This window comes from Xiphophorus hellerii, chromosome 1 (assembly GCF_003331165.1).
Source record: "Xiphophorus hellerii strain 12219 chromosome 1, Xiphophorus_hellerii-4.1, whole genome shotgun sequence".
Lineage (NCBI taxonomy): Eukaryota > Metazoa > Chordata > Actinopteri > Cyprinodontiformes > Poeciliidae > Xiphophorus > Xiphophorus hellerii.
The window spans coordinates 19,260,560-19,276,054 of NC_045672.1; the positions used below are offsets into that span (position 1 = coordinate 19,260,560).

General features: G+C 36.4%; 1 protein-coding gene across 1 annotated transcript in view; it reads right to left on the reverse strand.

Annotated features, from left to right (window-relative positions):
- slc9a8 (solute carrier family 9 member 8) overlaps positions 1–15,495 on the reverse strand; it is a 31,372-nt gene that overhangs the window by 9,490 nt on the left and 6,387 nt on the right. Inside the window, exons 5-8 of the mRNA XM_032576049.1 lie at positions 6,845–6,928; positions 4,969–5,070; positions 4,748–4,782; positions 3,762–3,905 (exon numbers count right to left, since the gene is read on the reverse strand). Of these exons, the coding sequence (XP_032431940.1) occupies positions 3,762–3,905; positions 4,748–4,782; positions 4,969–5,070; positions 6,845–6,928 (365 nt within the window). The remainder of the gene's footprint in view (positions 1–3,761; positions 3,906–4,747; positions 4,783–4,968; positions 5,071–6,844; positions 6,929–15,495) is intronic.

Consider the following 15,495-nt stretch of genomic DNA (forward strand, 5'->3'; position numbering starts at 1 on the left):
AAGTGAAGTAACCAGCTGCCCTGCTGCTGTAAACAATCTGGTTCAACCGTAAAGTTGCTTTCTAAGAAAGTCACAAAGCGAGGTGTTAACGGCAAACAAACTGCCAGGTCTGTTTAGTCCTTCTATTATTAATGGTTTCATTTACTCTGAAGGGGCACCCTGACACTTCAGATCACTTTACACTATTAACTACAGTAACTGCGAGATAAGGTGGGTATAGAGTGAGCATAAAGACAGAGGATAGAATGTCACTGATGATTACAAACAAACTGTAAATTCTTAGGTTCCATGAAACTCGTCTAGCTAGTTTCTGTCTGCGGCTCAGTATGTTTGCTGATTAAGTGCAAACAGTCCTTTTGCTCTGAGTGGAAACTAAAAACAGAGAGTAGTGTCTGGTGTCAAAGACATTTAAATCAACATACTGTATCTCTCAATATCTAAAGAAATCTACAAAAATAAAAAAATAAAAACACTGAAAAGCTGAATGCTGTGTAAGCCACTCTACTGTACATTCAACACGTCAGGTTTCAAGCAAATTAATCCTCAACAGGTGACAATGTGGATGTGTCTAAAAGTAGGGTGGGGAGATTTTGATGACACGCTTCTTTTTCCTGTTGGTAGACAATAGAAACCACTGTCCTTCTTTCCTGTCGCAGTTTATTGTGTAACCCTCAAGAACCAGATGGAGCGAGACAATCTTACTAGTTTAATCTGTAAAAGAAAAACTGAACAATTTACAGTCTACCAGGCTCAAATAGATAACACTTTTAAAGGAGGGCGTGGTGTTGTGATCAGAAAAAGGACAAGAATATTTACCATAAAACTTTGATCTTATATATATATTTAATTATGCTACTGACAAGGCAGAAGGAGATATTTACGTGATGATTGTTAAATATAATCACCAAGCTTCTCTTGGCTGGGAATCATCATCTAGATAACAGTAAATTAAAGAAAATAAAAAATATATATATACTGTAGATCATTCACTCTACCATTTGATCTGATTCATGGAATTAATTAAATATTAGACTGTGTCTCACCCCACAAATACAAGCAGGGTCAGGAAAAAGCAAGCAAGATGTCGCCTCATTTAAAGTGAATGAGAAGAGTGACGTCTGAAACCTGAACCATGTGCACACGGTTAACACCTTCCCAAATGGAAACCTGTGAAATTTAGCTTCAGAGCCTTAAGCAGAAAAACTAAAAAAGCTAGGCTCTCTAAACAAGAAAACAACCAAGAATAAATAAATTCTGTGCTTATTTATATCCCTTAAAATTCTTCAATTTGTCTTGTTATGACCATACCTGCATGGACTTTATTGGGTTTTTTATGTGATATTCCAAAGCAAACTTTAGGGTAATACACGGTGTTAGACTTTATGCAGGCCAAAAGATTTATTTTCGTCTCTCCCAATAAAAGTGTTTCCTGTTTATGTTTTTGGATGGTTTGTGGTAAAGTGCAATTAAGTTTCCATTGGCTTTCTTCTTGTGACTCTCAAAACTGACTAGACTGCATGCCTGCCTGACCTGTCAACAGATTCTCCAAACAGAGCTGTGAATCTCTGCAGTTCCTCTTGAGATACCATGTGCTGATTGGCTGCTCTGATTAATGCTCTGCGTGAACAGCCTGTCAATTTAGATGGGTGGTGACGTCTTGATTGCTGTGCTGCTGCGTCCTCCTATTTTTACTTTTGAATGCTACATTGACCTTACTACTCTGAGATGTTCAAAGTCTGTTTTTATCTTTCGAGCCTGCTTTAAAGAGTTCCTGAAGTTTAAATTCACTCAAAAGCAACAGCATTTTTATTCATCTTTTGCTAATGCATAATTGTGTTTATTGCAAATTTTCAGCAAAAACTGTAAAAAAAAGTATTTCTTACATCTACGACATTGCCTCAGGCTAACTTGATATGAAGTTATAGTCCGGAATCAACATGCAGAGTAACAAAGATTGAGCTGTTTAAGTTCTTTAAAGGGACAGTATTATGTGTTCTCCAGACAGACCATTTTATAGCTCAATCAAGTAACTGCTATGTTAACTTCTCCATTAGCCCTTTAACAACATTTTTACCAGTGCTGCACTAAGAAGTAGCTTGTGCAACTGTGCAGTTCCACCAGATATTTGCGAATTGCTACTGGCTAGTCTGCAGGAACTGAGAGGGGGGCACTCTGTGAAGCGAAAACTCAGAAGCTTAAAAAGTGAAGCTCTAAGGAAGAGTTGCGTCTCGAACTCTGGGTACTAGGCCCACCCAGGCATCTTGCACAGCAGAATGGCTGCCACGGGTGATCAAATAATTTTTTAAACATGCATGAAAGAATCAATGCAACACTCCAGGTATGTTTTTGACCAGGGTATAACATTACAACATGATGTAAAGTTCAAAAAAGTTGCTTTAACATAATACTGCTCCTTTAAAGAATTAAAATGTCCCAATGAAACATATTACATTTCTCAGTTAAGTTCAAGAGGTGTAAACAATTCTGCAAAAACCACTTTCCTAACTAGTCACACTTATGACTCCCTGTCAATATAAGAAACTGCTGAGAAAAACCTTGTGTGAACACTGTGTCAATGACTATGAAAGTTACCATGGAGATTCCTTTTAGCCTTCTTTAATCAATGAATATCTAAAGCCCCTTTTTGACAAGCTTTACCTCAAATGTGAATGTGAGATATTTCTAAGATCACCTGCTGTGGTCATTTATTTTAGCTTTTTCAAAACTATGCCTTTGACTTCATGTTAATGAAACATACAGCAATATTGTCACCACTTAGGTTAAAAAAATGTTTCACGATCTAGACGTATTGTCTAATTAGCATAGCAACAGTGTTTGGAAATTTAGGTTAAAGGTACACGCTGCTGACCCCTTTTAAGACGAGTATCTCTTTTTGTAAATTATGCATTATAATAAAATATTTCTCAAAACTGTTATGACAATTTCTGTGTTCTTTTCTGCTTCAATAGATTTTAAAATTGCACCTTATTCCACTGGACCCAACTAAATGTTGGCCTTAAACAAGGCTAGGGCACAACATTCTGAGTTACAAGGCTATAAATACATGATTTATGCATCAGTTAGATTCTGTAAAAACAACTTTGTGTTTTTATATGTTCAGTGATTTGCAATAGTATTAACACCCCATGAACCTTCTCACAATTTATCACATTACAGCCACAAACTGATTTATTTTATTTGGATTTCATATGATAGACCAACATAAAGTAGTGCATAATAGCAAAGCAGAAGGATTTAGAAAATTTACTAGAAAATAAACAAAAATCTGACAACTGTAGTCAGCATCCAGCCCTCTTTTATTCTGAAATTCCAAAAGGAAAAATAAGGTAAAACCTATTGTATTCAGAAATTACATAAAAGCACAAGACAAATACATCTACTTGTCAGAGGTATGTTATGTTGAAGACACTAGACATAATATTAATACTCCCATTTTCTAATAATGTTAATTTATCACATAAAATTCCAGTAAAACACTTTCAAGTTTGCGGTTATAATGTCACTAAATGTAAAACAATTTAGTGTTTCCATTTTTTAGAATGGAAACAAGTTTTAGAATACGAAAATATTTGCAAGATGCACTACCCATAACTTTATGTAATGTCTGAGTATTATGGACTTCTGGTAATGTTGTTTTGGATAAATACGCTCTGTGTGTCATCATGAAGGCAGTTGGTAATGTAAATCTGTGTCATCATAAAGTGTGGAAGAGCTTAAAGCAACTACAGGAAGACTCTTACTTGGTGAGAACGATGGAGACGGCGTCGTTCAAGATACTCTCCCCAAACACCAGCATGTTGAGGACTGGGTCCACGTTGAGAGCATTGAATATGGCAATAGTGGCTACAGGGTCCACAGCTGAGATCAAAGATCCAAAAGCAAAGCTGCAATGTGATTGAAGAGAATTAGAAAGAGAAGATTGTGCTATAACAAATTAAAATAACTTTAATGTAATGGTATCTGTGAAGCAAAGGAGCAAAACATAAGCATAAAACAGCCCCATGCAAAACAAGTTTTCCAACTTTTAAGAACGCTAGAGTTCACATGAAAAAAAAAAAAAGTAAAAACATTTGTGACCTAAACGAGGAAGTTGGATTGAAATGGGAAAGCAAATTTGACTGTTAAAATATCAGAAGACATTTACAGAAATTCTGGCTTACTATTGTACAAAAAGGAGAAGTTAAAATAATTTACCACGACTGAAAATACTACAGATCTTTGTGAGCAGAAAAGACTGTGTGTTTAGTCAAAGGTGTTCAGGCACGTTCAACAAACATTTGTTTGTTGGTTTTGTAAGGGTTTATTCTGCAAATTATATAAAAAAGTATAGTTTGAGCAGTTTGTGACCAATCGTACAAAAACATGCAAGCAGGAAGGCTGAAAGACATATCCTCCTTAAAGGCAAGAATATGAATAGCAAACACTGTGCCTAATGCCAAGTTACACACCTTTGAATGTGGACCAAGAAAAAATTTTGAACAACCCAAAGTTCCACCCTAATAACACATGGGTACGTAATTATGTTTGTGAGACACGTCTGATATATCATCTTACTTTCTAGAACCATTCAGTCAGAACGAACCATGTTCATAGTAAGCAGTTTGTGTCAGCAAAGGACATCATCCTAAAATTTACTTCAATGTAATTACAGAAAGAAACAATGTTTATACGTGAAATATTTTCTTTTACATGAACAAAATTGCAAATGGTTTTATTCAAACCTTACCTATCAGTCATGGTCATCTTATAAATCACATCAGCCTGTCAGAAAAAGAAAAAAAGAAAAGACAAAGGTCAACTGAGAGATTCTAGACATGATTCATTAACATTTGGCTTTCTAGTAGAAAAAAAATTAACAGTTTTTCCCTTAACATTTCATTTATGGAAAAGCAATTTTAAAAATATCTTTCCCTAAATACCAGACTTGTTGACAGCTGGTTGTCTCACCTGGCCTAGGAAGTAGATACCTCCGCCCACTATGAAGGCAGAGATAGCCGTACCAATCACAGCAAAGAGGGTGATGGAGCCAATGTTCTGGAAGAAGTTACCCTGAATACACACATAAATACACAGCTCAGATATTCATGGACAGTATGCAATGTCAAATAGCACTATTATATAGCATGTATCCAGCATTATAATGAAAGCTAGGCCACAGTACAGGTACTGTACATACGCATGTAAAAAAAGACTGTGGGCATATGAAATGATTTGTACTTGGCAATAACTCACTGCCACTCCTAAATTGATTGACACTCAAGATACAAATACAGATATGCACACCAAAACATTAGAATGTTTTTTTTTATTTAATCACAGTAGTGATTAAATAGGACACAGGAAATAAAAAATATTTAACCTGAATTTAAGTACATGTTTTCAGTGGGCAACGAAAATCCCACATTCAGAAATATTCTAATTATAGAATCCCCACTGCCAAACTGACTGGCACCCTAAGAAAGTCATCTAAAATAAATGGGAAAAAAAAGTATTTCCTGTTATTTACATTTCAGTTTATGAATTCAGTTTGTGTCTGGAAATGCTGGAAATACTTCCTGTTCCTGCAACATAAATATGTCACAGGCTGCATTGTTGAATTACAGGAAGAAGGTTCTGCGTTTGAAATCCGACCTGTTGCGTATCTGCAAAGAGTTTAAATTCTTGGGTTCTTTCCAGGTTCTGCATTCAGGCTGTCAAGTTAATTGGTCACTCTGACATTAGACAATTTAGTGTGACCAATTTTCAGTTGTGCAGATGAATGATTCAAAATACATGCAAAAGTTTAACCCAGAAATGGTTCAGTGCAAACACACTAAACCTTTCTTCTGTGGCATTTATTGGCTATAACAGTGGCCTTCAACTCCAGGACTTTAGGTCTGGGGTTCTGCAACTTTAAGACGCGTCTTTGCTTAAACTCACCTTAGTCAAATGCTGAGGGAATTGGCAGGACTCTGGGGAACTTGAGTGCATACTGAGGAGGTGATTCAGTCATTTGATTCATGTATGTTTGACCAGAGACAGACCTACATGCTTCAGGACACAGAACCTCAAGGCCTGGATTTAAATATCCCTGGACTAAATTTACATCCCATTTAAAAAAAACAATGACGAATGTAAAATAGAGGATTGGAAATTTTAGACGTTTAAAAGAAAGTGGAGAAATAGTTAAAAAAAAAAAAAGATCCCTGTTTGTTCCAGCCTTGTAAAGTGTAACAGGAAAAGATTAAATGCTATTGTTTTAAAAAATTAGGTTTTACAAAGTATTAAAAGAAATGTGGTAAAAAGTGCAAAAATGTTGTAAAACACAGCTGTCCTTTGAGGTGGTGTTTTCCCCCACTGAATTAATGTTCTAAGCATTCACACAATTATGCTCCTGCAGTTAAAGATATGGCTACCAGTGGTCCCAATAAGACTGAATGGTTGCTGGATATATAAACTTGGCCACTGTTTGTAGACAGGCATGGCAATGGCTGCCGTTCAGCAGCCTTTTTAAACAGGAGGAGAAGGACGAGAACATGAATAATAACCCACAGAAACTAAGCACACCCAACTGTATTGACTTTTCAGTCAGAAGGCGGCCCAACCCAAAACCATATCATATATCATTCTTTGTGAGTTGCATGCTCATTCAGCACATTGTTGCCTCATTTTTTCTGGAGTCATTACTTTTTACGGTGATTATTGTTTTACCACCTACATAAACTGCACTTTTTATTTGCATTTTACCCTTTTTTGTCCACAGGTTGAACCTGGAATTGCCACTTTAACTCATCAAGGGGTATGTGCTGGAAATAAGGGTGCACAGTTCAAAATGTGACCATACCTTATGTAAAGAGTATCCAGATTCAAATATGATGGGTGGAAGAAGCAGGAGGAAAAACATGTTGGGTCGAAACATTTCCTCTTCCTTGAGAAGAAAGAGAGAAAGGCAAAAGAAGAAGCACTTTAAAAATATGCATGAAACAATCCGCAACATCAACTTTGGCTCTGAGTTGTCCCAGCAAGAATTAGGAAATGCATGACATATAGAAACAGCAACTAATAAACCAACAATTGAAATAATGCAATGAGCAACTACTAACATCTATTCATCTTACAAAGCTGACTCCAGGATGGCCACATGCAGACATCAACTGCTTGTCAGGAGGAATACCTGCCTGCCAACACATGCCTTCAACCTCCATTAGCAACACAACCCATAAAAACAGCAGTAAATTTCTAACAATTCTTTTTTTAATCTCCAAGTGTCTTATTCATTCACAAACACACAAACACGCCCACGTATGCACACCCAGAATCCCAGTGACCTTAGCTCTGTGATTATTTCTGCAGTATAATGAAGTCATTGTTGCTTCCCAGAAAAATGGGCCAGCCGCCCAGATAAGGCTTTGGCATCATGTGCCCGTGCGCTACTCTCTGGCTGTGCATGACGCACATGTGTTTTTGTAGTAGCGACATGTGTGTAGTTGTGTGTGCATGTACCTATTCTGTGCATATTTCATGTTTGCAAAACAAAAATCAAAAGACATTATGCATGCAAGAGTTTTTCATCTTCTTATTCCTGGTAGACGCTGGCATTGTTTTCTATCAGAGAAACAGAAAAGAGGCAAGTGAGTGTTTGCTGCAGCTGCTAAACAATCTTCCTCTTTGTTTAATGGAAGTGATTTTTGACAGCTGGTAGAGCCTGACTCTCCACCTCAATAAGTCCACAAGAAGTTGGCGATAACAATCGCCTCGATATTAACAAAAAAGTACAGGGGCACGTTCACAAAAATACTTCTAAGATCTGAATCAGAAGCATTGTATTGGCCAGTCACAAATCTAATTTTAAACTTAGAAGTATCTTACAACTGCTATGAAAATATCACAAAATTAAGGTTTACGAGAAGGGGCTCAGAGGGCTTTTGTGGTCACAGTACAAAAACTCTGACATAAGCAGTTTTAAAAGTTTCCTAATGATCTACCAGTGGTGGGCTGTCAGGGCCTGAAAAATCTTCTTTCCAGGAAACCCTAACAAATATATCTATAACTTAAATTCTAATGTTTGTTCAATTAAATTTAGTGCACTTTCAATCAGATTTCAGTCTCTCTGTGTTGCCAAGGTTAATCTAATCTGCCCAGGGTCTTCACAATCCATAGAGCAAGCCTACATCCTGTAATCGATATAGCAGGGGAACTGTTCTTTTAACCAGCTTACAGATTCACCTCACAGCACCTCCTCGAAGGCCCACGTGATGTCAGACATTTTCCAAACTTTGATTGGATGATCAGAACAACTGTATCAGCCACAAGTTTACCTAGTAAAGGATGTGTTCAGCAATTAGTACTGTGGACATTAATACTTGTATTTTTTTTAATTCCATGCCCACAATGGCTGACAGAAAAGGAGAAATTGGCTTCTCCTTCTCAGGAATGATTAAAATGCATTTTCAAGACAGGCAGACTTTCCTGAAAGAAAAGAGAGCAGGGTCTCTCAGCAGCCAGGCTGCTGAATAAACACCACTCTCCATCTCGCTCTATATTATATTAATATTAATATATTATTATATTAAAAAAAAAACATCTGAGGGAAACCTTCATAAGAAAATCCTAGCTGTCTTCTCTCTTGTGTTTATTTGCACACAGCACAGTTAGTGATATCTGGTTCATGTGTCCACTCAGAAGGACACATTAAAATACCTGGTCTGAATGACGTATTTAGAGCAGGATGCTTGAAATCTGATCACTCAATAATGATATTGATGCAAGGTTTTAGCAAGATCTCTGAAAATACCATGTCATCCTATATTATGCTTTTTGGATTTATTAGTATTGGTTGCTTGTATAATTGTAATGTAATAGGGGTCCCTCTGAAAGCCCAGGTACCAAATGCATGGCCTGCCACTGTTATCTAAGTAACTTTTATAGTCAATCAGTCCTGTTTAATAGTAAAGAGAATATGAGATGTTGATAAAAACAGAAACAGAGGGAGGACCCCACAAGACCGCATGTTACAAAACAAATTTCGAATTACTCATTTTCCAGTTAGAAGACAAACAACAACAACAAAAAAAACACTCAGCATTAGAGAACGTGCAACTGAGGTGAAAGGGTAAGGTTTCACTTAGTTTGTCTACTAATAATGCATTCAAATTTCAGGAAATGTAGGCCAACTATTGCTTCCAGGTTGGCAAAGTTGATGTTAGTGACTTGACATTTATCTCCAGTAGAGCTCCACCTTTCAGTCCAGCTTACAGCCACGGACACAGCAAGGCATGCTGTGCATTAACTGCAACTTGACATCTACAGCTGCACTCCTGCCGCATGCATGCGTTCAGATGTTTCACATGTTTCACTGACACACACAGGATTGTTGACTGGAGTGATAGATCAAGCATATAAAACATCTTTTCACACAAGCACCTAAACAGAGAAGAACTTGAACAGAAATGGTCTAATCTAGCGTCACGGGGTTTGGAAATTTCATCTTTTCTTGGAATAACAGTTGATTGAGAAAACAGAAAATAGTTATTTATTTCCACGTCACAAAAAGGAATGCTTAGACACTGGGTCCGGTTCTGTCAGAATTACAACAAAAAATGAGACCAAACAGCAAAGGGTAGAAGTGTCCAAAGTCAGTCCTCAAAGGTCGGTATCCTGCATGTTTTGGTTATTGCCTTAGTTCAACACCACATGGATAAAATAAGGACGCATTAGCAGGTATCTCCAGAACACTGACATGCTGAGGAGGTAGTAACTACCGCCAAGTGGAAAACTAAAATATGTATGACACCGGTTCTTGAGGCTTGAATTTGGACACATCTGTCATAGGGGATATAGTGTCTAGTAGAAACAAATATAGTCCTCTGGCTTTTTATAATTTTGTCATGTAACAATTAGAATGTGTGATTGAGCAAGACAAAGTAGTACACATTTGTGAAATAGAAAGAAAAGGATACATTCCATTTGTGAAATACATTTGAATTTTGCCATCTTAATGCAAGAACAGTTACAGGTTTTTGTGGTTTATCTGTACCAGCTCTGCTTACTAGAGAGTGAAATATTTGACTATTCTGTGGTGTGTCTTTGAGCTACAAGCTCTATAACAAATTTCCAAATGGAGTTCCATCTGTACTTTGACTAGGCCATTTAAGCATTTCTATGTAATTCTGGCTTCATGTTGATTACAACATCTTTACAAGTTTGTCCCTAACCCATCTGTTCTGGTTCTTGGTCTTCACGATGCTGATTATTCACTGACTTTCTCTAACAAACCACTAAGACCTTTACTATTGGTTCCATTGGGTTTTCTTCAAGGATGTTAGAATAAAAGGATCTAATCACATATGGATGATACACATTTCAGATTTGTTATTTGTACGATATATCTAAAACTCATGTATATTTTCCCTCTTATTTTACTGACTTCAATTGTGCTGATCTTTCATATTAAATTCTAATAAAAATCCATTGAGATTTGTGAAAGAGACGAGGCAAAATCTGGGTATGAATGCTTCCATAAGGCACTGTATATTAATAGACAGCAGAGAAATATACACTTTAGGACAAAAAAAAGATTAAATAGATAAACCCAGAAAGCAGAGGGTTGATATGGTCTTCGTATGTGCTGAGTCTGAATGCAAAGCAAAGGTAATGAAAACAGATGAATGCCTAAAGATGAAGGAAATGCAGTTAAAAGTGAGCTGAGAGATACCAGGAAAAAAAATAAATATGAGAGGGTCTATGGGCGAGAACATTGTTCAGAGCGGAGGGTCCCTGGAGGCTTGGCTTTGACAACCAGTGACATCACCACAAGGGAAAAAGGCCCCTGAAACCACAATTAAAACTTGTCTCTATGTGTCAGTTTCTCTCTCTCTGTCTTCCTCTCTCTCTCTCTCTCTCCTTCTCTGGCGTGGGAGCCATCTATTAAAAGTATGTGCTGCCCTTTGGGGCTTAAAACACACCACTGTAGCCACTGAGGAAAACCGATGAGCCTGTTTATTTCAGTACAGACAACACAGCACTATAATGGAGAGAATGCAAAATTATTAGCCAGGTTGTAAATATATTCACCTGCGTTTCTTTGTCAGTTCTCTGCCTAGGAGACATATTGCTGCTAGAAGGTTACTTTGTACCAGCGAGCTATTTCTTCTTCAATCTGTGTCAGAGCACAAGGGAGAAATCGGCAGATGAGAGGGGAAAAAAAAGGAGTAAAACGAATGAGAAGAGCACACAGGGAAACGTTTGTTCATCTGATGAGAGAGAGAATTGGTAAAAGAAAGTTGGTTGTTCATTTCAGCAGAACTTTATTGCAATAATTGCAGTTTTTTTGCATTTTAAGGGTATCACACCTATCATTTTTCATGTAACTGAATGAGTTAATATTTATTTATGTCAAACAAAATTACAAAAAAGAACTTGAAAGAGAAAATGAAAAAAAACAAAAGCAAGATGTATGAATAACTAAAACTAACTTTCTTGTTTAAAATGGCTATACCAAAAATGGCTTTCTTGTTTAAAATGCACATGCGCACAGATTATCAACAGCAGTAAATCCAAAGGGGTCATTGATAGGCCACCATTCAAAATGTAAGTATCTTTAATTTGGAGCAATAGTTCATAAAATGGAGATGGGATCTGATGTGGTATTCTTCCACATTCGTCTTGAAGCACTTATCAACTAAACTATTAGAACATACCAGCAGCTGTGACACATTGTTGGGGAAATCAGCTTGCATGAACACATCACCATTTACAAGCATCAGGAGCATTTGCACAGATGTATAAAAACATCTTGAGCTAAATTAATGTTTTCTTATGGTAGTATAATGTTACACTGAAAACTGGAGATAAATCCAACTACTAGTTTGAGTGCAAGTTGCAAAATTAATGTTTTTAGGAATAAAAAGGATGCCACAAACACAGAGGCCACATATTTCCTTTAAAAATAATTCTAACTTAAATATTTTGTTTATTTTTTTCTCCTTTACTTTTTTAGGGTGAGGAGAATGACAAGCAATGTTTCATTTAGTAATTGAGGACGGCATCAAAACTCTGAAACAATAGAACACGACGATGAATGTAATGTGTTGATCTTGGTTGATGAGGAAGTAGCTGAAAGAAAAAAGCTACATACCTAAACTTGCTCATATTTAAGCTCATACTTAATGTGTAGCAACAAAATGAGAAGAGGTGATTTCTGAAAACTTTTTCTTTTGAACAATTTAGAGACTTGTGTGATTCTCACCACATAATTCTGCACAAGACATTGCTGCTACATCAATACATCAAAGGAAAAGAAACAAGAATTCACTTTCAGATCTAACCTTTAAAGAAATTGCTCGTGCACATGTTCATGTAGCCACAGCAACAACAGTTTGTTTCTGCATGACACTTTTGGTGGCTTGTAGAGAGAGCACGAAGGTTTGTAACACAGACCAAATTGTCCTTAAAGGAAGAGATTACAGACACTTTTAGTAAGGTATGAATATTATTTGGGCACTGTTTAAGAAGGCTGAAGTCAGTGTGTGACACAGTTTGTGATATGGCATGGACAAATGTTGAAGTGCAAGTCTGATTAGCTCTCTGAAGAAACTTATCAGACACACATACACACACATTAAGAACTGTGGGAATCCCAGTGTTTTTCTCAAAATATTTCAGTAACAGGCATCAATAACTATTTGGAGTGGAGACGGGGGCAGAGCGAAGGTTTCCTCATCATGTTTTCCAGCCAATCATTGTCATTTTGATTTCATGCCTTTGCACTGTACAAAAACTTAACAGGACCAAGTAGGATAGTGTCAGTAGAAATGTAGTTGGCAGTTTAAGCAGAAAATGCAAAAGGCATTTAGAGTATTCATGACCAAGAAAGAGTAACACTAGTGTTGTGCAATTTTATAGTGTTATAGTGTATTAGATTGAAAAGGATTAGAAAATGTTGATGCACAGGGTGCTGTGGTAGTGCAGGAGTTAAGCACAACCCACATATGGAGGCCTTAGTCCTCGACGCGGCCGTCGCAGATTCAATTCCAGGCCTGGCGACCTTTGCCGCATTTCCTCCCCTTCTCTCATTACCCTCTTTCCTGTCAATTCACTATCAAATAAAGGCCATTAGAGCCAATAAAACTTTTTAAAAAAAGTTGATGCACTGCCAAAGAAGATAGATAGGGAAATTTTCTATAAGGTACATTCTATGCAATGCAGTTCTACATGGTTGCTCAGACAAACAGCAGTTTAGTATTCCACTTTTTCCCTCAATTAAAAAAAATATATCATGGTAGTAGCATTAATATAGTTAACTGAATATAATATTACCAATAAAACTATATTTAGTAATAATGCTTTAAAAAAACAAAATCTGAGTTTTTGGGTGTATAACAAAATAAGTGCTCTTGTCCTCACTAAGGGAGCTGTCCTCTTCCCAACCCCTTCTAGATCTAATGGTGAGTAAATAAGCATGTAGCTGAATGTTTACACACTTCAGATTGGTGGTTTATTTGCTTAACCAGCAACCAGCTTGTCAACTTTATTGGACAAGAAGCACTCAAAATGAAAATGCAAAAGGCATTTTGACTAAATACACTTGGCAGAGCAGCTAAGGCAATTATACCACATTTTATGGCTTTATTCATAGAGCTAATATGACAAAACTTCATGATAAAAGCCTTATCTAAATACAGCATAAAGCTCTCTGAACTCCAAAGAGCATAAAGTCAATTAAACATGCTGACAGTAGCTTTACTGCTCATAAAAACCTCACAGCCTAAATGCGGAGTTTATTATGTTTTCAGGCTACAGGGTGTAATTTATCCCTGGCTGATTTCACTTAATACAGAAAACATTCTGAGTGTGTTGGTGAGAGATTAATGAAATGATGAAAAATTTTACAAATACCACTGTTACCAAGAATAATGCTAACATTAATTATCATATTAAATTGGTAAATTTGTTAATTTTCCCCCATAAAACATGATACAACACTTTTAGACTATTACATATTATTTAACAAGAGCAAACTTTACCTGTATGAATTTTTTTCTATTTAAAGATAATGTTTTATAATGTCATACAGAACAATTGGAGACAGTGTCCTAAAAACAGCAATGTATTTCTAAAATGTCAATTTTGCTTGACACATAATAGTGCAAGCTCAATTTAGTTAGAAATGCTTTTTGTCCTAAATGATGGTGGACTGATTATTTCTGTAAGAGCTCCACTGTATGTGGAGAAATTGAGATTGGGATTTTACTGTAAAAAAAAAAATAAAATAAATTTCTGTCATATCGCCCACACCTACAAAAACTTGCAAAACATTTTTATAACCTTGAACTACTTTTTTTTTATTTTTACATCTTTGGTACATTACAACAGCAACCTGTAATGCAATGTAATTTCTTGGGATTTTGTGTCATACAAAGTGCAGAAATGTAAAGTGGAAGGAAATGCATAGTTTTAAAACTTTGAAAAAAAAACCCATAATTGTTGAGTGCATATTAAACCATCCTCATTTACATTCCAAATACAATTCAGTGCAATCAGTTACATCACTAGCTAAATGTAGCTGTTCTGTGAAGGCTTCAGATTATTAGAGAACAGAATCATGAAGACCAACAGCAGACAGGTCAGGGATAAAGTTGTAGAGAAGCTTAAAGTAGTATTAAGTTATTAATCAATGTCCCAAACTGTGAACATCTCAACGAGCACTGTTCAATCCATAATCCAAAATAAAAAGAGTACAGCACAATTACAAGCTACTAAAACATGACTTTCCATATAAACTAAGAGGCAGAACAAGGAGCAGCCAAGAGGCCCTTAAATGTCTTCCACAACTCAGGTTGATGCACTGCCAAAGAAGATAGATAGGGAACGAATCTGTTGACATGACAACTATTAGATATGCACTCTACAAATTTTCTCTTCATGACAGAAAAATAGACAATGTTGACAGAAAGACATAAGAAGTCATCTTGGAACTAGATGCGTTCTAGTCCTGCCACAAATGCATCAAATGAGATGAAAAATTAAAACATTTTACCAACATACAAACATTAAGGGGGATTTAGCACTGCACAGCTTGAATCCACCATGCCCACAGTGAAACACAGCAACAGCTGCTTCATGCTGTGAAGACAGCTTTATTCAGTAGAGAAAGAGAAATCTGTCAAAGTTGATTAGAACATGGATAATTCTTAATACGGGGAAATCCAAGAAGAAACCTGACGTGGTTTACAGTGGAACAATGACCTTATGGCTTTCTCCATAAATGTATGCAAGTCAAAGTCTAAACATACATTTATGTTTACAATCACTCTCCAATCAAGTCTGACTAATGGTATTTTGCAAAGAACAATGTGTAAGAATTTTAATTTCTATGTGCAAAATTGTTAGAAATATGCAAAAAGACTTATTGGTTCTAGAAAGTTTCCACACAGCGAAGTTGAATATAAAGGCCCGATACACTTTCCAGATTTTGAAAAAAAAAAAATCTCAAGT